The sequence below is a fragment of the Loxodonta africana genome, chromosome 4 (assembly GCF_030014295.1).
Source record: "Loxodonta africana isolate mLoxAfr1 chromosome 4, mLoxAfr1.hap2, whole genome shotgun sequence".
Taxonomy (NCBI): domain Eukaryota; kingdom Metazoa; phylum Chordata; class Mammalia; order Proboscidea; family Elephantidae; genus Loxodonta; species Loxodonta africana.
In genome coordinates, this window is record NC_087345.1 from 7,785,973 (window position 1) to 7,809,594 (window position 23,622).

At 51.9% G+C, this 23,622-nt stretch overlaps 1 protein-coding gene across 1 annotated transcript in view; it reads right to left on the reverse strand.

Annotated features, from left to right (window-relative positions):
• The window catches only part of ARHGAP8 (Rho GTPase activating protein 8), a 58,932-nt gene that overhangs the window by 13,805 nt on the left and 21,505 nt on the right, over positions 1-23,622 (reverse strand). Inside the window, exons 4-7 of the mRNA XM_064283388.1 lie at positions 16,171-16,302; positions 12,477-12,563; positions 6,104-6,202; positions 2,986-3,096 (exon numbers count right to left, since the gene is read on the reverse strand). Coding sequence (XP_064139458.1) covers positions 2,986-3,096; positions 6,104-6,202; positions 12,477-12,563; positions 16,171-16,302 — 429 coding nt within the window. The remainder of the gene's footprint in view (positions 1-2,985; positions 3,097-6,103; positions 6,203-12,476; positions 12,564-16,170; positions 16,303-23,622) is intronic.

Here is a 23,622-nt window from a genome sequence, read left to right on the forward strand (position 1 = left end):
TTATAAAAGAAGAGACAGGACACAGAGGAAGGACACCTGCCCGCTGAGCTGTGCTGCAGTGCAAGCCAGAGCTGCGGGAGAATAAAGGTCTGTTCTCAAGAACCACTCGCTTTGTGGTGTTTTGTTACAGCAGCCTTGGGACACGAATAGATCACACAGCGTTACTAATGCTGTAAAAAAAGAAAAACAACCAAACCCACTGCCGACAAATTGAGTAGGACTGCCCCATAGGGTTTCCAAGGAGTGGCTGGTGGATTCAAACTGCCGACCATTTGGTTAGCAGCCGAGCTCTTAACCACTGCGCCACCAGGGCTCCATTAACAGTGTAAACCATCACCAAAATGAAAACGAAGGCGTAGTCTGTGGCAAACATTTTCATTTTAATGGAACTCCAGGCTTAACGTAAGCAAACAAAAATCTTATCTAGGGTCCAGAGTGTTATATTTGATCTCCCTGGCCTTGCTGGAGCTAAACTTGACCCAAGAGATTTGACCAAAACAACCTTAAACCAAACCTGTTGCCGTTGAGTGGAGGATTCTGACTCATGGGGACCGCACGTATTACAGAACGGAATCACACTCAAGCACCACAGACCCAGCTCACATCCCAGTCTGCGAGGAGGCATCAGGGAAGCCTTCCTGGAGGAGAGGACTCTGAAGCAGGAATAAGGAACTGACTCAAAGTGCCCGTATACCTTATTTTTAAGCCCCTGTGGCCTCGGAGAGTGAGCTGGGCAGGGTTTCACCTCCAGGGTACAGGGAAAACAACTAGGGTGACAAGTCACTTGCCCAACTTCCCAAACCTGAGAAGTATCAGATCTCAGACATGGACCTCCCCCCTACTCGTGAACCCCCAGTAGACCCCATCCTCTTTCCACGACCCCCCAGCAGCCCAGACAAGGCACAGACTAAAGCCACACGTGTCTCCATTTTCCCTCTTCAGGGATTGCAAACAAGCAAAGACCTCTTGTATCTTTGTCTTCCTCTTAATATATTAACTTAATTAGCTCATTCTAAGGTGATAGCCTTCTGTCTGTGCTTTTGAACTTAACTCAACAAATTAACATTTGTGAATAGGACTCGGTCATGAATTTTAATGACTTTCATTCATTCATGGTCCAAACAAATGACATATTTGGTGCTTTATTTAATATGTTTATTGCCACTTTATCATAGTCGCTTGTGAGGAAAACAGCATAAAATATTCATTTAAAGAGGCAATCTCATGGATTATCTCTCAAAGTGGCACACAGAAGTTTTTTTTTTTTTTTTTTAAGTTGCCTGATGTGACTCATCGTTCCCTAAAGACGTAATGAATGGATTTTGACCATTACAACTGGCCCTGGAACAGGCACGAACCACGGTGAGATGACAGTTAAGGCAGAAAGTCCACGAGGGACTTTTCTAACACCCGTCCTCCATCTGCCAACTGACAGCCCCGGGCTTCGAACGCTGCATCTCCACACCCCAAGAGGCACCTGCTCAGAAGGCAAGAACAGAGGGGTTCCTGGCGACAGTCACGGAGCCGGAGAGCGTCAGAAATTACTCCACACCCCCCATACTTTACTCAGGTCCCTAGGCGTTGCCAGCGGTTTGCACTCAGCTACTAACCTAAAGGTTGGCGGTTTGAACCCACTCAGTGGTACAGAGGAACAGAGGAAGAAAGGCCTGGCGGTCTGGTTCCGTGAAGATTTCAGGTCCCACCGGGTCGATTTCCCACTCATGGTGACCTCACGTGACATGGTAGGACTGTCTCATGGGGCTTTCCAGGCTGTGACCTTAATGGGAGCAGATCACCAGGGTTTTCTCCCGAGAAGCGGCTGGCTGGGTTCAAACCGCCAATCTTTCGGTGAGCAGCCAAGTGCTTAACCACTGCAGCACCAGAGCTCCTTTTGGTAAAGATTACAGCCAAGAAAATCCTACGGGGCAGTTCCACTCTGGACCACATGGCCTTGCCATGAGTTGGCATCGACTTCACGGCGATAGCTATTACTCAGGCTTTTGAAGTTCACAAGCTATGCTGGTTTTTTTTCTATTTTTGTTTTTCATTTTTAAAGTTTGTTCAAATACAAGAAGACAGAAGTAGTTCTGAACAGCAAGATGCCTGTTGCCAAAACCAAACCCACTGCTGTCGAATCCATTCTGACTCATTGCAACCCTATAGGACAGTAAAACTGCCCCATAAGTCTCCAAGGAGCAGCTGATGGATTCGAACTGCCGACCTTTTGGTAAGCAGCCAAGCTCTTAACTGTTGTGCCACCAGGGCTCCCAACAACAAGACAGGCAACCCGAAAGGCACTGTTAGAGTCATCAGGCTCAGAAATTGATGACGGAAACGCCGGTCACCTGAGGCGGCCCGGCCAGCGTAGAAACCCATATCATTACACCCCAGGGAGGGCACGGCAGCAGACTGAAGGCAGAGCCCACGAGCAGAGGCCTCAGAAACTGGGAGAGTGGTCCTCGCAGGATGGCTTGAAAACCCTGGGGAGGCTGGCTCGGCCGTTTTCTCCCCAGGGTCCCATGGTCACTTCAGGTACACCCCCTGGTGGGGGTGTCGGGGTGAGGACCAAGGAGTGGGTCAGTCAGCACATTGTCACAATTTTTACCAACTGAGAAGGAAGCACTGTTTTGTGACACTTGCTGCAGGTATATCTGGGGGAAACATCCTATCGGACACATACTGTGTTCTCTCGTTAATTTATTCCCTGCGTGCTTAGAAAACACTTCTAAGTCAACATCACAGGGTGTGCGTGTCACACACAAAAGCTGGGAGCTGGGTCAGGACCCCTGGTTCCTGGTTCTCTGCACACAAGCGCCCAGACACACACACACACACCAGCAAGAACCAGCTTCACCAACACACTCAAGCTTCGTTTCCCACAGAGTTAGCTCGGCCACGGGGCCAAAGGTCTGAGGACGTTTCCCTGGACAGGGGAGCACCCATGGTCCAAGGAACCAGCAGAGGTCACTTTTGGGGCTCACTTACTATTGCAGACTGACTCCAAACTGCTGGGTGGGCAGGGGCGGCCGCGGTGGGGGCGTCTTGGCTGGAGGGGGCGCCTTCCCCCTGTGCAGGTCCCGGAGCTTCTCATCGTACCTGTGGACGCAGCAGAGGTAGGTGTGGCAGGCCGGACGCTCCAGGAACGTCTGCAGAAGGCCTGACAGCTCAGACTTCCAAGCCCACCGCCACATCCCTATCATACACACACACAGGTGTACACACACAGGTGTACACACACAGGTGTACACACACAGGTGTACACACACAGGTGTACACACACGTGCACATACACACATGTGTGTGTGCACAATCCCCATTGCACTGGAGTCTTCACACAATGGGCAGAAAGGGCAGTCCAGCGCCTCTCTAATTCCCGGTTTTTCCTGCCAGCCCCAGGCCAGGTGGCCCCCTGTGACCAGCCAAGAGTTCACCCTCTGGGTCTGGTGGCCGTGGGGTCGGTCCTGGAGGCAGCGTGGCCACTGGCCTTGTAAATTTCAGGCTTGAGCTGGTTCAAAATGCTGCAGGGGTCTCGGCCTTTCTGTCCACAGTCTCATCCCCAGCGCCAAGGACGGTGCCTGACACGTTGCCGTCGTTGTTAGCTGCTGAGCAGGCTCTGGTTCATAGCAACCTTATGTAAATAGAATCAAACGTTGCCTGGTCCACCTGACGCAAACCTGTTCCCATCGAGTCAATTCCTACTCATAGCGACCCTATAGGACAGAGTAGAACTGCCCCACAGAGTTTTGGAGGAGCGCCTGGTGGATTCGAACTGCTGACCTTTTGGTTAACAGCCACAGCACTTAACCACTACACCACCAGGGTTTCCACTCGACACATAATAGGTGCTTGATGTTTGTCGGATAGGTGAATAAAAATGTGAATGAACAAATAGGAGGGTGCAACTCCATGTTTAAAAAAAAGAAAAAACCACTGTTAAGCAGTTTACTCGATACTTTGACATCCATTAGCCCACGGTGTCCTTCCTTCCTTCAGGGAGCACATATGTGTTGAGGTCCTACTACATGCTGGGCACTGAGGCTACAGCCACGGCTACACACGGGGCTCTTCCCCAAAGGGGGTGGCTCCCAGGCTCCACAGCCCCACAGCAGAGGGCTTCCCACCCCTGCTTTACAGATGGGGAGGCCGAGGTGAGGCGATGCCCAGTGACTGGCACGGATCACCAGCTGGGACTGCAGCCTCAGATTCAGGAGCCCAAGCCCATCCCCTACGCCAGGGTCTCAGCCTTCAGTGCTCATAGCAACCAGAGGGGGGCATTATAAGATGCAGAGTCCCAGCCCCTCTCCCACTGCCGGAGCTTAGGATTCAGGTGTCCGTGGCGACTCTGCTGCAGGGGTCCTGGCAGCCCCAGGCAGGGGCTCCCCAATGCCCAAGCCCACTCCTCTCTCCCGGGACCTTGTCTCCCTCTGACCACAGGCCCCTGCACATTCCGCTCAAGGCCACAGAGAGGCCAGGCGGGGTCTCCCAAACACTACCCCATTTCATCCCAACCCAAACTTTCTCATCACATTCCTGTACAAGAGGACACAAAGTTACCTTTTGTCACCAGATTCCCACAGGAAAGCTGCTAAAAATACATTCCAGAACCCACCTCAGGCTCCCAGCCAGCCCCCAATCCCCACTGCAGCCTGGTGGGGAGGGGGTCTCCATAGAGCCCACAGCCAACCAGGGATTCCCTTGCGCACTCGTCCCCACGGCTCTACAGGTCAGTTCAGCCCCTCCGCCTGGCACCCAGGACCCTCCTGAGATGACAATCTCCAGCCTGCTATTCCCCACCCTCTGCTTGACCAGGCGGGACTCCTTGCGTCCTCTGGCATGTCCTCCATGTCTGTTTGCACCAGAAATGCCTTCTACGGGAGGGGCCCTTCCCTGGCTTGTCCATCTAGCCAACGGTTCTTCTGAAACTCGCTACAAGAATCACCTTCCGAACCCTTGAATCTATTGCCTGAAAATAACTTTGAGGCCTTGAACCAAAACTGTCTCATGGAGTCACCTTTAAACTAAACGACAACTTAATTTTCAAGCTTGATCTCTATGAGATCAAATGGACAATAGTAACTGTAAAAGAGACGAGAGCTTCAGGTGGCAGAGCCTAAGCCAATGGTGGTGAAACAACGCGGGCAGAGAATGGTGATACACCGTGAAGCATGGAACCACTGTCAGTGGCCTGGACGTGGAAAAATTGTTGAATGGGTGTGTGCTTTGTTGTGTATAATTTCACCCAAAAAATAAAAATAAAATAAAAGGCCACCTCCTCCAGGAAGCCTTCCCTGATTGCCATCTACCACAGCTGGGTTCAGTGCTTCTGGCAGTCCCTGTTGTCATTGCCTGTGGCCCCCACTTAGCCTGGAGCACCCCTCCTCTATACCCCTGCACCCCCAGCACCCAGCATGTGGCCTAGCACACAGCGGGAGCACCCCAAACACTGGACGGGCAGACACAACACCTACACTCCCCCTCCAGGGCTGCCAGCTTCACTTCCTGCACTTTTTGGAGGGTCTGCTTCTGCAGAGGAGCTCCCAGAGAGGCAGAAGGAGCCTGGGCTGGAGTCCACCCCACCCTGTATTGGGCTCAAGGCTGACCACCACCTTCTCCAGGCCCCTCTCTGCTCATCTGAGTCTACACTGAGAGCTTGGGTGAGAGTCTGTCGGAGGGAGTGCGGTGCTGGATAAAATGAAGTAGTAGACACACTGACGATGGTCGCAGGGGGCAAGGGGCCGTGGGACAGGCTGTTGTTCACAGCACCTGTGCGGAGCGCATTTCATCCCAAACAGAGCTGAGAAGCTCCTACAATTCTCGGCTCAAAAGCCAGACCGGTCAGGGGACAGCCGTGACCACTACAGCTGTCGTTTGGAAGGAGCGCTGCTGTGGTGGGGGCGGGATCACCCATGCACATAGGAAACCTCGCACCGCTTTGTTTGTTGGACGCAGCAGTCGGCATCTTGACTGCACTTCTCTGTCGATGCCGCAGATCTGAGCAGAACCGGGACAGGCCCACGCTGCCAACCGGTCTCTGACATTCGCAGCTGGGGAGACTGGCGGAAACGCAGCCATCTCTCCCATGCACCTGGAATGCAAGACTCACCGGACCACCTCCGGGGGGATGATCAGCTGGTCATATTTCAGGTGTTCCCGGAGGTCACCCAAGTAGTTGAAATAGGTGATTTTTTTCCCAAACTTGTGGCTAAAAAAGCAGAAGCGAGAGAAGAGGAACCATTAGGCAGCAGCTGGGGGCTGGGGGAGGGGGAGCTGGCAGCAGCCAGAAAGAACAATGCAGGCAGAAGGAAAACGTAAATGCTGACACAAGTCAAAACCGGAACACAACCGAGGCTGCGCACGTCCGGAGATGCTGCGCTCCGGTGAGATCTCGAGGCCCCGAACACTCTTCAGACTCTCATCTACATAAAATAAATACCTGCCCTCCATCCCGTCAGCTGCGGATTTGCATAGATACAGGTGATTCCAAGGAGAGCTGGGGAGCATGCCTTTCCCAGGGGGCTCACAGGGGACCCTGAAGCCACCGGGCACAGACAGGGGCTCAGAGGATGTGCTGGCGAGAGGTCTTTCCCAGCACCTCCTGTGTGCCAGGCATGCCAGGCGGGGTCACTGCTACTGAGGAAGGGGGCCTGGCCGGGGGCGGGGGGTGCATAGGAGCTGTGACAAACGCCCACATGGGGTTGGGGTGTATGAGTGTCAAAAATATCACAAACAGGGTGGCTTACAGCACAGAAATTCATTGTCCCACAGTTCTGGAGGCCAGAAGTCCAAAGTCAAGGTGTCAGCAGGACCACGTTCCCCTCCCCTTGGGGGCTCTAGGGAAAGATCCTGTCCTGCCCCTTCCAGCTTCCGGTGGCCCCAGGCATTCCTTGGCTTGTGGTGTCATCACTTCAGTCTCTGCCTCGGTCCTCACGTGGTCTCCTCCTTTGTGTCTCCTCTTTTGTGAGGACACCAGTCAGATAGGACCAGGGCCCACCCTACTTCACTATGACCTCATGTTAACTGATTACAGCTACAAAGACCCTATTTCTAAACAAGGTCCCGTTTACAAGTACTGAGTATTAAGACTTGAACATCTCTTTCTGGGGGACACAAGTCAACCCGTAACGCATGGTATCTTGGCCTGGCAGGACTGGACATGGCCTGCCTGAGGGAAGAGTCACAGCTGGCCCATGGTGTCCGGGCTGGCTGTTCCTTCATATCTGGCCATCCCCTCTCTCTAGGAGGGGTCCTGTGAGGATGGGGACCAAGCAACGCACTCTTCAAGTTACCCTTCATGATAGACACCCCAAGGAATGTGTGCAGCTGTGAGGCCAGACACGCCTGGGCCAAATCCAACGTCTCTACCTTCTCCCCTTGGTCCCCTGGATAATCACTCCACCTTCCGGGACCTCAGCACCCCTCTGAAAACGGGGATCTCCCTTCCAAGTGAGCTGGGAGGGCAGAGTGAGGCTATTTCATAAAACTAGTACACCACCTGACACCTGGGAGACACCCGGTACCTGTGACCATCAGTGTTATTAACAAGTTTCGGTTTCCTCAGCTGTAGAATGGGGGTAATACCAGTACCCCCTCCAGGAGCAGTTAGGAGGACCAACGGGTTAACAGAGGTGAAATGCCCGGCCTGGTGCCAGCACCCAGGAAGCAGCCACCTCCAGGAATTGATGTGTCAGGAACGCAGACCCCTGGGTGGCCAAGCTGTGCACAGGCTCCCCCCGGTGGATGAGAAAGGATCAGGCCCGGGACTGATGCTCTAGCTGCCTGGGGGCCTTGGACTGGAGGGAGGTCTGTGCAGGGTGCACAGTGCAGGGGACCATGAAGGCTCAGGCTGCAGAAAAGCTGCCAGTGCACTGTGACAGGGACAGGGCAGGGACACAGGCAGGTCTTGCCAGGCCTTGTGCCACCTGGGGGTTCTGACAGTACACGGCTTGGGGTCAGGAAGTGTCCTCCCACCCACCATCCAGACTCCACAGGGCGTGGGGGGAGTCAGCCTACTCTCAAAGAACACCTGAGGTTCCGGGGCTGTGTAAAGCGTGTCAAATACAGTGTGACCGGAGGGGCCACTGAGGTACTGAGGGAGCCGCACAATCTCTACGAGTCGTCTGCTGACAGAGGTCAGCTTAAGAGCAAGGAAGGCCATGGTGCCAAACCCCTGTCTGCACAGGACACACCCCGACCTTTTTCTCTATGCTTCTTCCCAACCCTCCCGGCACCAGCAGCATAAGGGGACAAGGGGCAGGCCTGTCCCGGCCACAGGGATCCCAACCCCAATTCCTGTGGTCCTCGCTGGCACCCGCCGCAGACACCCGTGCCTGAGCGGGGATGAGAGCAGAACCCACACAGGGGCTGGCTGTGTGATCTCCCATGACCTCTCTGAGCAGCAATCTCCTCACCTCTGAAATAGGAAAAACACGAGGGACCTCACGGGCTTATCGTGGGGCATCGGGCACACAGAAGGTGAGAAGAAATTATAATTAACCACAACACAAGAATAATTTTTTTTTAAAACAACAATCCTAGCAGCTAACACTTACCGAGCGTTTGCTAGTGCCAGGCAGGCCCTGTTCTAAACACTCCACATATACTGAGTTGCCGGAACAATGATAAGTATGGCTTAAGTAGCGTCATCAGCCACCTGGGGAAACTGAGGCAGGGTGCAGTTGCATCTCTTGCCCAGGGTAAGGGGCAGAGCCAGACCTGAGCCCCAGCTGTCTGGCTCCAGAACCACTATGCCATCTCAGCTGCTCCACAGCAAAGGGAGCAGGCGTGGGGGGTATTTTTTTTTTTAAGAACTTTAGAGCTTTCTAGGGCTCTCTGGACAATGAATACGGAAGACCTTAGAGCTTTCTAGGGCTCTCTGGGCAATGAATACGGAAGACCTTAGAGCTTTCTAGGGCTCTCTGGGCAATGAATAAGGAAGACCTTAGAGCTTTCTAGGGCTCTCTGGGCAATGAATAAGAAGACCAAAGAATTGATGCCTTTGAACTGTGTTGGGGAAGAATATTGAATATATACCACGGACTGCCAGAAGAATGAACAGATCTGTCTTGGAAGAAGTACAGCCAGAATGCTCATTAGAAGCAAGGATGGTGAGACTTCATCTCACGTACTTTGGACGTGTTATCAGGAGCGACCAGTCCCTGGAGAAGGACGTCATGCTTCGTAAGGTAGAGGGTCAACAAAAAAGAGGAAGACCTTCAACGAGATGGACTGACAGAGTGGCTGCAACAATGGGCTTAAACATAGCAACGACTGTGAGGATGGCACAGGACCAGGCAGGGTGTCATTCTGTTGTACTTGGGGTCTCTACGGGTCAGAACCGACTTGATGGCACCTGACAACTGAGCTCTCAGAGCTTGAGATTCTGAACTTTTTGGACAAGGAAGTAGCCAGGACGGGCTTCCTTGCTACATCAACCACGGCGCCAGCAGGCAGGTGCTCGTGAAACGGGAGGAAACGAGCAGGACCCCGCCCCTCAGCGGTGCTCGTCCACGGCACAGGCAACCATGTGGGAGCAGGACCCCACCCCTCAGCGGTGCTCGTCCACGGCACAGGCAACCAGGTGGGAGGCACTGCCGGGAATTCTAGCGCAACAAACGACCAATAGGAACAAACTCAAGTCCACTGTTCTGGAATGTTCCGAAGACTCACATCTGACCCACAAGCGAGTTTCTCTGGGATGACTGCTTTGACACCTGGTGGGGAGGGAGGCTCGAGCCCCTGCCGGTGAAGCTCCCGAACCGGACTGTTCATTAACTCACTTCCAGAAGGAGATGAGACTTAAGCCTTCCTCGACATTGAGGGGCAGTTGAGGGTTGCAGCAGGACTTGTTAACAAGGAGGGCATCTCAGAGCACCAGAACAGCCCCCGCCCCCTCACTGAAGCAGCTGCTGCACCTGAGCCTTCTATCCTCTGTCAAGAGCATCTGCCCCCCTCCCCGGACGGAGAGCCCTCCAGGCAGGGACCGGGCCTGACCCACTGGCGCCCAGAGCCGTGAGCAATAAACACGTCTCTGAGCCTCTTTGCCCACTCACACCCCATGACTGCACAGAGTTTGTGCCTGATGCATACGGCAGATATGGAGGGGGAGGGAAGATGCCTGTGAGGCCCCGGCTTTGCGTCCCTGCTGCACCTTCCTCCTGAGCTCTCACCACCCCCTTAGTGAGGCAGGGGTGGGGCAGTGGGGGAGACTCTAAGCGTGGGGGCAACGACAGAAACCACCACTTCTCTGCACCAGCGGCTTCACCTCTGCAGCCCTTTGATTTGGGTGCTGGGCGGTAAAGGGCTGACTCAGGTCTGGGTTTTCTGAACCTCACAAGTTCTAAAGGTCTAGCCCTTGACAGGCTCCTGGGAGGTGACCTCTAAGCCCTGGGAATGTCCTGTCTGTGAAGAGTGTCTGTTTACGTGGGGCCTTGGGCCACGCCAGATAGTCTACGCTAACACTGTGGTCTATGGTGGGGCCTTGGGCCATGCCAGATAGTCTATGCTAACACTGTGGTCTATGGTGGGGCCTTGGGCCACGCCAGATAGTCTACGCTAACACTGTGGTCTATGGTGGGGCCTTGGGCCATGCTAGATAGTCTATGCTAACACTGTGGTCTATGGTGGGGCCTTGGGCCATGCCAGATAGTCTACGCTAACACTGTGGTCTATGGTGGGGCCTTGGGCCATGCCAGATAGTCTACGCTAACACTGTGGTCTATGGTGGGGCCTTGGGCCATGCCAGATAGTCTATGCTAACACTGTGGTCTATGGTGAGGGCCTTGGGCCATGCCAGATAGTCTACGCTAACACTGTGGTCTATGGTGGGGCCTTGGGCCATGCCAGATAGTCTATGCTAACACTGTGGTCTATGGTGGGGCCTTGGGCCATGCCAGATAGTCTATGCTAACACTGTGGTCTATGGTGAGGGCCTTGGGCCATGCCAGATAGTCTATGCTAACACTGTGGTCTATGGTGAGGGCCTTGGGCCATGCCAGATAGTCTACGCTAACACTGTGGTCTATGGTGGGGCCTTGGGCCATGCCAGATAGTCTATGCTAACACTGTGGTCTATGGTGGGGCCTTGGGCCATGCCAGATAGTCTATGCTAACACTGTGGTCTATGGTGAGGGCCTTGGGCCATGCCAGATAGTCTACGCTAACACTGTGGTCTATGGTGGGGCCTTGGGCCATGCCAGATAGTCTACGCTAACACTGTGGTCTATGGTGGGGCCTTGGGCCATGCCAGATAGTCTATGCTAACACTGTGGTCTATGGTGAGGGCCTTGGGCCATGCCAGATAGTCTACGCTAACACTGTGGTCTATGGTGGGGCCTTGGGCCATGCCAGATAGTCTATGCTAACACTGTGGTCTATGGTGAGGGCCTTGGGCCATGCCAGATAGTCTACGCTAACACTGTGGTCTATGGTGGGGCCTTGGGCCATGCCAGATAGTCTATGCTAACACTGTGGTCTATGGTGAGGGCCTTGGGCCATGCCAGATAGTCTACGCTAACACTGTGGTCTATGGTGGGGCCTTGGGCCATGCCAGATAGTCTATGCTAACACTGTGGTCTATGGTGAGGGCCTTGGGCCATGCCAGATAGTCTATGCTAACACTGTGGTCTATGGTGAGGGCCTTGGGCCATGCCAGATAGTCTATGCTAACACTGTGGTCTATGGTGGGGCCTTGGGCCATGCCAGATAGTCTATGCTAACACTGTGGTCTATGGTGAGGGCCTTGGGCCATGCCAGATAGCCTACACTAACACTGTGGTCTATGGTGGGGGTTTTGAGCCACATGGTATCAGTTTGACCCCTGGAAGGACTAGTGACTGAGAAACTAAGGTCAGCTATGTGGACACTCCACGTCTATATGACTGACCTCTGACAAAAACCCTGGACACGGAGGCTCGGGTGACCTTCCCTGGTTGGCAATACTCTGTACATGTTGTGATACACCATTGCTGAGAGAATTAGGTGCGTCCACATGGCTCCACGGGGAAAGGACAGCTGAAGCAGCCCCTGGTCACTCCTGGACACTGCCCCATGCACTTTTTACCTTGGCTGATTTCCACCAGTCTCCTCTCACTGTAACAAACCACAACAGTGAGTATAAAACGTGGTCTGGTTCTGTGAATCCTGCTAGCAAAACACTGATCCTGGAGGTAAAGTTGGGGACCCCCATATGAAGGTGGACCCTGACATGGCTGGATAATGTCATAGCTCTGGCCCAGGGAGCATTTAAAACAGCAGGTGTGAATCTTGCAAGTGTCCTGTATGTGACGGTCAGCACATCGCAGCGGACTACCTGGGCCAGACTCTGACCCACCACAGACCCACAGGGAGGCAAGGTGGCCCAGAAATACAGGCGCCCCAGAGACAGGACCTCCAAATGCCCGCACAGGACCAGCCCATCCCACTGACACCCAGGAATGGACTCTTTGCCCTAGGGAGATGGTGCCCAGGGCGACACCCACCTGATGAGGGGTTTGAAGATGCTCCACAGGACCTTGATGAAGTTGGTGGGGTGCACCACGTAGAGGGCCTTCAAGTTTTTCTTGTACCTGAGGAGGGAAACCGCGTGGCCTCAGGCCACTAATACACTGAGACACACCCTAACCTGAATTACCGCAAAGTGGTCATCTCCACAGGAGTGTTCTCCGGAGCATTCTATCTCAACACAGTCAACTTAAAGAAGTCAAACAAAAAAGCAAAGGGGCTCAAACTTGGGGAGAATCAGGAGCCAGGGCCCCACACCTACCACCACCTCCAGGCACTCACACACGGCACTTTACAGTTTGCAGGACTCCTCACATCTGGGATTAGACCCTGCCCTGGTGGCTCAGTGGTTAAGAGCTACTCTGGCTGCTAACCAAAAGGTCAGCAGTTCGAATCCACCAGCCGCTCCTTGGAAACCCTATGGGGCAGTTCTACTCTGTCCCTATAGGGTCACTGTGAGTCGGAATCACAGTGGGTTTGGTTTGTTTTTTCCACAGGCACCCTCTCACACCACTGGGCAAGGGGGATGCAAACCGGAGGGAAACTTGGCAACCCCAACCAGCTCTTCCTTAAAAGGAGCAGCCTGGCAGAAAGCCTGGAAGGTGAGAGGCAGAGAGAACAGAAAATAATGCAGAAAACCAGCTGGCCAAAAACCATGGCTGCATAAATCCTATCTCACTGGATTTCCAGCTCTCCTTGCATACCTCCAGTCACAGGGAACTCGCTACCCCCTAGGCAGACACTTTGCTGTTGGATGGCTCTGATGCCTAGGATGTTTTCTCCTTTTTGCTCCTATCAACCAAAGGTCTGTGACCCTATGGCTCCCCCCACAGGTCCTGGTCCACAGTCATGGGGAGTGGGGGAACCACATGGAACAAGTCTGACTCCTTCCATTTGACAACTGCCCAAGACCATGACCTTCCTCCCACCCCTGCCTAGTTCCCTCTGGCTCAGATTAAAAGACTGCTAACCGGGAAGTCTCTGCTCCAATTCTCCCTTGTCAACGGCCTTCAGCATGAATGCACCGATGGCCTCTGGTCAGGGCTGGCCTCCACGCCCTACCTGGCTAGGTCACTCCCTGTGACATGGAGCCCAAGTCCCCAACCAGACCATCTGCAGTTGGCACACTTTACTACATTTTCAGGGATTCCGATGCTTTCTCCCAAATGGAAGTTACCCACTGTTGAAGTGGGACACCAGCAGCCCGCCCATTCCCCCTCATCCCTCCCGACAGGAAAGGGGAAACCACCACTGGCTGATTTTCCCCAGTTCATTTCTTGGGCTGACTTCTGCTGGATGACAGCAGGGTGAGGGCCTCTCACTTCAAGGAATCTGGGGCATATTTTTGTTGGTCACAGGGGGAGGGGGCAGAACGTGTACCTGTTTTAGCTCAAGAAAGGCCACCGAGGCATGCCCTTCTGCTGACCTCTGAGCTTCCTAAAATTTCCACTGCAGCACGTCACTCACTCCCCCCCAAGCACCTGCCATGGCTCCCGCTGCTTCCTAAGCAAAGTCCAGCATCTTCAGCACAGGCCTTGGGGCCACAATCTGCCCTCCCTCCTCCCTCACCCCACAGTTCCCACAAGAACCCCCGAGTCTAGCTCGGAGCTGCTGCACCCTGTCCACCTTGCCATTTCTTGCATCTGGCCACACCTTGTTCCAGAAACAATCTTCTCTGTTTCCCAAGTAGCAATGCCCTACAGGGGCAGCCCAAAGGTTGCCTCCCCCACGCAGAACTACAACAAAGCTCTCCTAGAATTACCCAGCTGGAAGCTCATTATTTATTGCTGGTCCCACGTCATTCCACCCTCCACCAAACATGTATCAAGAGCTTGCTGTGTGCAGACCCTCTCCTGTGTGTGAGGGAGGCAGGGGGGCCAGGAGTCACAGCCTGGGGCAGGGGGCAGACTTGTTTCCAAACACACCACTCCGAGGTGCTGGGGCTGGTGTCTGATCAGGGACAGTGGGGCTATGGAGGAGGAGCTGTTGGTTCTCCAGGGACAATCCAGGAAGGCTTCCTGAGGGCTGCAGCTGGGGCTTGGTCGTCTTAGCAGCCCCACAAGACCTGACATGACTGCAAAGTGCAGCGACAAAACTCCCCATAAGACGTGGCAGGGAACCAAGAAATGACTCCAAAGTTTCTACTCACAGTGATGACCTAGAAAACCCAAAACGGTTGCCAACGAGTCGATTCCAACTCATGGCAATGCCTTAAAACTCAAGTAGAACTGCTCCGTAGGATTTTCAAGGCAATAATCTTAACAGAAACATATCACCAGGCCTTTCTTCTGCAGTACTGCTGGGTGGGTTTGAACCACTGACCTTCAGGTTAGTAGTCAAGCGCAAACCGTTTGCACCATGACAGCAGGATCCCAAAGGCAGTGGAGAAGGTGGGGGAGGGAGGGCTTCGGGGAGAATCCAGGCACTGCTTCCTGCTGCCTCATTTACTAGAAAATCTGCTAGGAACGAGGTTTCCATCATAGGCTTGAGAAGACTTTGAAGAAGACTCTTCAGCCATAGAGTAGACAAGGCCATAAAACAAACAATAATACATGTAGCTTGACCATGTGTACAAGGCTAAATGGGCACACCAGCCCAGGAGCAAGGACGAGATGGCAGGAGGGGACAAGAAAGCTGGACAAATGGAAATGGGGAACCCAAGGTCAAGAAGGGGAGAGTGTTGACATGTCCTCGGGTTGGCAACCAATGTCACAAAACTATATGTGTTTCAATCATTTAATAAGAAACTAATTTGCTCTGTAAATTTTTTTTTTGAATACTCATCTAAAGCACAATACAGAGTGAAAAAAAAAGACTTCGAAGAAGGAAAACCCAGAGGCCTTCAGGGTCTCGACATTAACACCCAGCAGTGCAGTCTCTTAGCAAATAAGTCGCAAAGTCAACTGTTAGGCAAGATGTCTCTTGGGGAAAAGTGTGCAGGCTCCAGGCGGCTGCAGACGGTAAGGAGTGGGGGTGGTGCCTAGCGCTGGCCGACCACAGGTAAGTGACTTGCTGTCTGGGGCCTCTTCGTCCTCATCTATAAATTGGGGACCACCCACCTCACCAAGACAAAACTTGAGAAAGCCCCTGCAAACTGTAAAGTGCTGTGCAGACGGGAAGGGGACTATCTTTGCCACTAGACCAGAGGTCAGCAAATTGGGGGCCTTGGACCAAATCCAGTTCACTACACTGCCTGATTTTGAACAGTGCAGAGGTTAAGCATGGTTTTACATTTTTAAATGGCTGGGGAAAATATCAAAAGAACATTTCACAGCACATGCGTGCGAATGACGTGAAATTCACATTTCAGTGTCCATGAATAAAGTTTTATTAGAATGTGGCCCACCTGTTCATTTACGAGTTGCCTAAGGCTGATTTTACACTATAGCAGCAGAGTTGAGGAGTTGCAACAGAGAGTGTACTGACCTCAAAGCTGAAATATTCACTGTCTGGTCCTTTATGGGACAAGTTTGCTGACCCCTGCCCTAGAGGCCAAAGCTGGACAGGGCCCCTGGCCCTGAGGATGGTGACCCCCACCCAGACCACCCCATCTGGCCCTCAGTAAGTTTTCCTTCCCCCACTGCACTGCTTGTGGCCCCTCGTGTCACCTCCCCCTACCCCCACCATGCACAGCCCACCCGCCACGTCCCAGGAACTCTCTCAGGCACCCACTTCCTGTCAAACTCCTTGTAGGCACTCTGGAGCCAGCCCAGGGATGGCTTGTTCCAGCTGTTCAGCCCGTAGTGGAAGTAGATGAGGGTGTAATCGTTCTCCACGTACTGGTCCAGCATGTACTTCAGATACCTGGGCACAAACACGAAATGGGGCTATAGACCCACCCTCTTATCAAAACCAAATATCCCCCCTCCATGGAAGCTCACGGCCACTGCCTGGGGGCCAGCACTGGGCCCTGTGCTGTTACATCCAGGGCCAGGCACTAGGGGGTGCTATCTCCCTGTCGCAGATGACAGCTGAGGTTCAGAGCCCTTGAATAACTTACCCAAGATGATCTGGGATTCAAACCCAGAACCGTTGGACTCCACAGCCCAACTTTTATCCACAAAGCTGTATAAGCTTCCACCCACCTCCCTTCTGTTCTGCCACACCTTTAGAAGCAAGCAATTCCTTCTATCCAGATCATCTTCCTGGCACTTGTTTTCACTGTAAAGGCACCCTGACTCTGTGCTCTGCCTCTGCCACCTGACCTCCCACAGTGTAAGCACAACACAGCCCCCACTGAGCACGTTTAGTGGCTGATAGCCCACGAGCCCTCCCTGCCACTCCTGGCGTCATGAAGGTGGAAGACCTCATCCAGCCATCTGCAGGGGGAAGATCTCAGGAACAAGTCGAACCTCAACCACCATGTTGGCAGGTGGCCCCTGACGTTGCCCTGGCCAAGACCTTGCCCATCAGGTCCCACACGCCATCACCTAGACTAGCATTGTGTAAATGACCCGTGTGGAAGGTGGCAGTTGGAGTGCTGTCCCCGAGGACCTGGTGGTGGCCTGGCTTTTTGGATGGGATGAGTGTGCACTGCCTCCCTTCCTGGGGCACCTTGAGCCAGAACACATCCCATAGTAGCACCTCATTCCCCTGCTGTCCTAGGCACATATCAACATTCCCAGGAACAGCATTGTACCGTCAACCCCACATCTATATCTGCTCCCAGCAGGGAGGAAACAGGGCCCTTCTCCTCCAGCACAAGGGGTGTGGGTGTAGACCATCTCCCTGCTTCAGCTGCAGGGAGTAACCACTGGCCATGGGGGACCAATGCCCACTCTGCAAGCTCACCTTGCTCTGTCTCTATGTGAGTAAAGTATTGTTCCACCCAGTGCCTGTGCTTAAGTCGTGTCTTTCTTGGACAGCCCAACTCTTACAACTATGGAGTGCGTTACTATCTGCCATAGAATGGGACTCCTCCCCTGTGGGTGGTGACAGGTGTTGCTTGCTCGACAATCCATCCAGGTGCACTCCTGGGAACTCAGGTTCGTTGTCCCTGAGGCTGTGAACAGGGAACACCGGCTTTCACTGTGTGCCCTGCAAAGGCACCCTGCCAGGATCCTCAGGCACACCAACGTTCCCAGTGCTGCTTCCAGAAAAAAATCCAGCAGCCTCTTGGCGCGTCTGCACTGCTCGGCTGGCCCTTCATTGCTGGGACCCCTCAGAGGGCTCCTTACCATGCACAAAAAGATGTCTAAGTGACATCAGAGTACCCTCTAGCAAAAGCACCAACAAGCTGAACTGTAAGGATGCCTGGTGGCACAACAGTTAAAAAGTTCAGCTGCTACGACTAGACTAAATCAAAGCAAAGCAGTTTCCTGAATAAACTGAACCCTTCCGAGGCCAGCGTAGCAGGGGCAGGGGTTTGGGGACCATGATTTCAGGGAACATCTAAGTCAATTGGCATAATATAATCTATTAAGAAAACATTCTGCATCCCACTTTGGAGAGTGGCACCTGGGGTCTTAAACACTAGCAAGCGTCCATCTAAGATGCATCAATTGGTCTCAACCCACCTGGAGCAAGGAAGAATAAAGAACATCGAAGACACAAGGTAATTATGAGCCTAAGAGACAGAAAGGACCACATAAACCAGAGACTACATCAGTCTGAGACCACAAGAACTAGATGGTGCCCAGCCACAGCCCATGACTACCTTGACAGGGAACACAACGGGGAACCCCTGAGGGGCCAGGAGAGCAGTGGGATGCAGACCCAAATTCTCGTAAAAAGACCAGACTTAATGGTCAGACTGGGACTAGAAGTACCGCAGAGGTCATGGTCCCCAGACTGTCTGTTAGCCCAATACAGGAACCATCCCCAGGGCCAACTCTTTAGACAGGGATTGGACTGGAATATGGGATGGAAAATGTTACTGGTGAAGAATGGGCTTCTTGGATCAAGTAGACACATGAGACAGTGTTGGCATCTCCTGTCTGCAGGGGTGATGAGAGGACAGAGGGGGCCAGAAGCTGTCCGAATGGACACGAGAAGGGAGAGTAGAGGGAGGGAGTGTGCTGTCTCATTAGGGGGAGAGCAATTAGGAGTGTATAGCAAGGTGTGTATAAATTTTTGTGTGACAGACTGACTTGATTTGTAAACTTTCACTTAATGCACAATAAAAATTAATTAAAAAAAAAAAAGTCAGCTGCTAACCAAAAGGTTGGGATTCAAACCCATCCAGTAACTCTGCAGAAGACCTGGCGATCTGCTCATGTAAAGATTGTTGTTGTTGTTAGGAGGTGTCGAGTCGATTCCGACTCACAGTGACCCTATGCAGCACATAACAAAACGCTGCCTGGTCCTGTGCCATCCTTACAATTGTTGTTATGCTTGAGCTCATTGTTGGACCCACTGTGTCAATCTGCCTCGTTGAAGGTCTTCCTGTTTTCCGCTGACCCTGACAACATGTCCAAGGTATGTAAGACGCAGTCTCGCCATCCTTGCTTCTAAAGAGCATTCTGGTTGTACTTCTTCCAAGACAGATCTGTTCATTCTTTTGGCAGTCCATGGTGTATTCAATATTCTTCGCCAACACCACAATTCAAAGGCGTTAACTCTTCTTCTTTGGTCTTCCTTATTCATTGTCCAGCTTTCACATGCATATGAGGTGATTCAAAATACCATGGCTTGGGTCAGGCGCACCTTAGTCCTCAGGGTGACATCTTTGCTCTTCAACACTTTAAAGAGGTCCTTTGCAGCAGATTTGCCCAATGCAATGCGTCTTTTGATTTCTTGGCTGCTGCTTCCATGGCTGTTGATTGTGGATCCAAGTAAAATGACATCCTTGACAACTTCAATCTTTTCTCCATTTATCGTGATGTGGCTTATTGGTCCAGTTGTGAGGATTTTTGTTTTCTTTATGTTGAGGTGTAATCCATACTGAAGGCTGTGGTCTTTGACCTTCATTAGTAAGTGCTTCAAGACCTCTTCACTTTCAGCAGGCAAGGTTGTGTCATCTGCATAACGCAGGTTGTTAATGAGTCTTCCTCCAATCCTGATGCCTCGTTCTTCTTCATATAGTCCAGCTTCTCGGATTATTTGTCCAGCGTACAGATTGAATAGGTATGGTGAAAGAATACAACCCTGACGCACACCTTTCCTGACTTTAAATCAATCAGTATCCCCTTGTTCTGTCCAAACAACTGCCTCTTGATCTATGTAAAGGTTCCTCATGAGCACAATTAAGTGTTCCGGAATTCCCATTCTTGGCAATGTTATCAATAATTTGTTATGATCCACACAGTCGAATACCTTTGCATAGTCAATAAAACACAGGTAAACATCCTTCTGGTATTCTCTGCTTTCAGCCAGGATCCATCTGACATCAACAATGATATCCCTGGTTCCACGTCCTCTTCTGAAACCGGCCTGAATTTCTGGCAGTTCCTTGTCGATATACTGCTGCAGCTGTTTTTGTATGATCTTCAGCAAAATTTTGCTTGCGTGTGATATTAATGATTTTGTTCTATAATTTCCACATTCGGTTGGATCACCTTTCTTGGGAATAGGCATAAATATGGATCTTTTCCAGTCAGTTGGCCAGGAAGCTGTCTTCCATATTTCTTGGCATAGACGAGTGAGCACCTCCAGCGCTGCATTTGTTTGTTGAAACATCTCCATTGATATTCCATCATTTTCTGGAGCCTTGTTTTTTGCCAATGCCTTCAGAGCAGCTTGGACTTCTTCCTTCAGTACCATCGGTTCCTGATCATATGCCACCTCTCGAAATGGTTGAACAACAACTAAGTCTTTTTTGGTATAATGACTCTGTGTATTCCTTCCATCTTCTTTTGATCATTCCTGTGCCATTTAATATTTTCCCCATAGAATCCTTCACTATTGCAACTCGAGGTTTGAATTTTTTCTTCAGTTCTTTCACCTTGAGAAACGCCGAGTGTGTTCTTTCTTCCCTTTTGGTTTTCCATCTCCAGCTCTTTGCACATGTCATTATAATACTTCACTTTGTCTTCTCGAGAGACCCTTTGAAATCTTCTGTTCAGTTCTTTTACTTCATCAATTCTTCCTTTTGCTTTAGCTGCTCGACATTTGAGAGCAAGTTTCAGAGTCTCCTCTGACTTCCATCTTGGTCTTTTCTTTCTTTCCTGTCTTTTCAATGACCTCTTGCTCTCTTCATGGATGATTTCCTTGATGTCATTCCACAACTCGTCTGGTCTTCGGTCACTACTGTTCAATGCGTCAAATCTATTTTTCAGATGGTCTCTAAATTCAGGTGGGACATACTCATGGTCATATTTTGACTCTTGTGGACTTTTTCTGATTTTCTTCAGTTTCAGCTTGAACTTGCATATGAGCAATTGATGGTCTATTCCACAGTCGGCCCCTGGCCTTGTTCTGACTGATGATATTGAGCTTTTCCATCGTCTCTTTCCACAGATGTAGTCAATTTGATTTCTGTTTGTTCCATCTGGCGAGGTCCATGTGTATAGTCGCCGTTTATGTTGGTGAAAGGAGGTATTTGCAATGAAGAAGTCGTTGGTCTTGCAAAATTCTATCATTCGATCTCCGGCAGTGTTTCTATCACCAGGGCCATGTTTTCCAACTACTGATCCTTCTTTGTTTCCAACTTTTGCATTCCAATCGCCAGTAATTATCAATGCATCTTGATTGCATCTTCAATCAATTTCAAACTGCAGCAGCTGATAAACATCTTCTATTCCTTCATCTTTGGCCCTAGTGGTTGGTGCATAAATTTGAATAATAGTCGTATTAACCGATCTTCCTTGTAGGCATATGGATATTATCCTATCACTGACAGCATTGTACTTCAGGATAGATCTTGAAATGTTCTTTTCGACGATGAATGCAACACCATTCCTCTTCATGTTGTCATTCCCACCCCTACGTGTCTGTCAGTTTGTCCTACTGTGGCGGCTTGCATGTTGCTGTTCTGCTGGAAGCTATGCCACTGGTATTAGATACCAGCAGGGTCACCCGTGGAGGACAGGTTTCAGCTGAGCTTCCAGACCAAGATAGACTAGGAAGAAGGACCTGGAAGTCTACTTCTGAAAAGAATTGGCCGGTAAAAACCTATAAAGATTACAGCCTAGAAAACCCTATGGGGCAGCTCTACTCTATCCTATAGGATTGCTATGAGTTGGATCAACTTGACAGCGCACAATGACAACACCTGATCTGCAGGCCCTGATGTGTTTACCCATGTAATTCTCACGTCCACCCTATAAAGGCAGATACTGTTATCCCATTTTACAGGGCAGTCAAGTGAGGCTCACAGAGGTGAACCGGGAAGGAGCAGAGCGAGGGTCGGAATGCGGGCAGCCTGGGTCCACGGTCCACTCTCTAACCCACGCGCCTGCCTCCACAGACACAGGTACCACCCACAAAGGCTTCATCCCACCGTCTGCTTTAGCGTACAAAACAGATGCAAACCGGACCTCCCTCGGTACTCGGTGCCAGTCACCAGCGCAGGAGCAGCCGCACCCAGATACTCTCCAGGGATCGTCTCAAATGCCATTTGGATTCAGCCGCTGGCTCCTAATTCAACAAGGTCAGCTTTCACCAAGCAGCCCCCACCAGCACACTCAGATCACGGTCTCCAATTTAACACGCAAGAGTGGGAGAGGCCTCAAGCCCTGAAAACTCAAAGCACTTCAGCACAGACACTCATGCCTGCATTTCCCAAACAGCTCCAGATCAGGAAAGGGAAAGTTCTTTCACCCACCCCGGACACGTCCTAATGACAGCCAGGCCTTTCCTCTGGCCATACTACACACCCTTCGATTCTTTCCCGAAACGTGTTTGAACACACCTGCTGCACGTGCTTGGCACAGGAAGCCAGTAACTAAATTATTGCTCAGGCTGCAAAGACTTGGAAATAGGAGCACAAGTCTGGGCCCAGGAAAGCCACGCGTTTGGCAGGTTAAGGGGAGGATGAGACAATTTTTTCATAAAGGCCTTGGCAAAGGCTTACCCTTAGGGTCCTTCCCACCGCGGCCAAGAGGCCCACAGGTACCTTTGTGGGAAATAGAAAAAGGTGCCCCTTCTGGGCAGACACAGGCCAGCACTGGGTGAGCAGGACCCCAGCTGGATGGAGGTTTATCCTCTGGATGCCCTTGTGCAGTGAACAACCTACACAACTGTCCATGGGAGCTGTTCTTACCACATCCATTTGGCAGTCAAGGTGTTATGGGCAGGTGCGAGGAAAAGCACGATGGACCAGTCACCTGTCATCAGAGGTACCTCTGTCTTTACACCAACAAGCCTTGAACTAACTCATTCCTGGCCCAGCAGTGACACTTTGGTGAGAGCTGGTCCACAGGTCATGACTTATTGGATGGATGCCTCAAAATGAATAATCCGACCAGGGAATGTGTTCCATCATAGTGGGCCCCAGAATACAAGCTCTCCTGGGATCTGCCATCTCTTTCTGCCTTCTGAGCTCAGTCGAACACCCTCCCAGGAGGGCCAGCTCGCCTTGGAAATCTTACAGCAGATCACACGTGACAAGGGAACCGGTGGACAGGTCTCCCGAGCACCTGCTTCCACAGGTGTGTGCCATTTCCGTTGTGTTCTCAGCTGCTGTCCGAAGATTCTCTGGCTGTAGCCACATCAGATGCTTGTGCCGCGGGGCCTTCTTGAAAAACAACCAGCTCAGAGTCTTGCGGGTGCTACTACGACCTGATCACGCCTCTGTGCCTTTAGGGTTGGGGGTTCCAGGTCCCCGCCCTCCTCTCGTCTGTGTGTGGTGGACCTGTCGTCGGCTTTAACAGCTGGGCACTGGGATTTGCAGGGAGCACCCCAGCCCAGCACGTGGCAAGTCCACACGGCTACAGCTGCTGCTCCTACTTCCTCACAGAATGACTTGGTGTCCCGGGGCTGCCATGACAAAATACCACAGAGTGGGTGGCTTTACAGAACAGAAATTTATTCTCTCACAGTTCTGGAGGCTAGAAGTCCAAATCAGGGCTTTGGCTCTGGGGCGGGTCCTTCCTCTTCGTTAGCCCTGGGCATTCCTTGGTCACATACGATGCTCACATGATGTTCACGTGCTGTCTTCCCGTGTGTGACTGTTTCCGTGTCTGTCCCTCCTTTTATAAGACATCCCATCACTCAGGAGGAATTAGGACTAGAACCCATCTATCT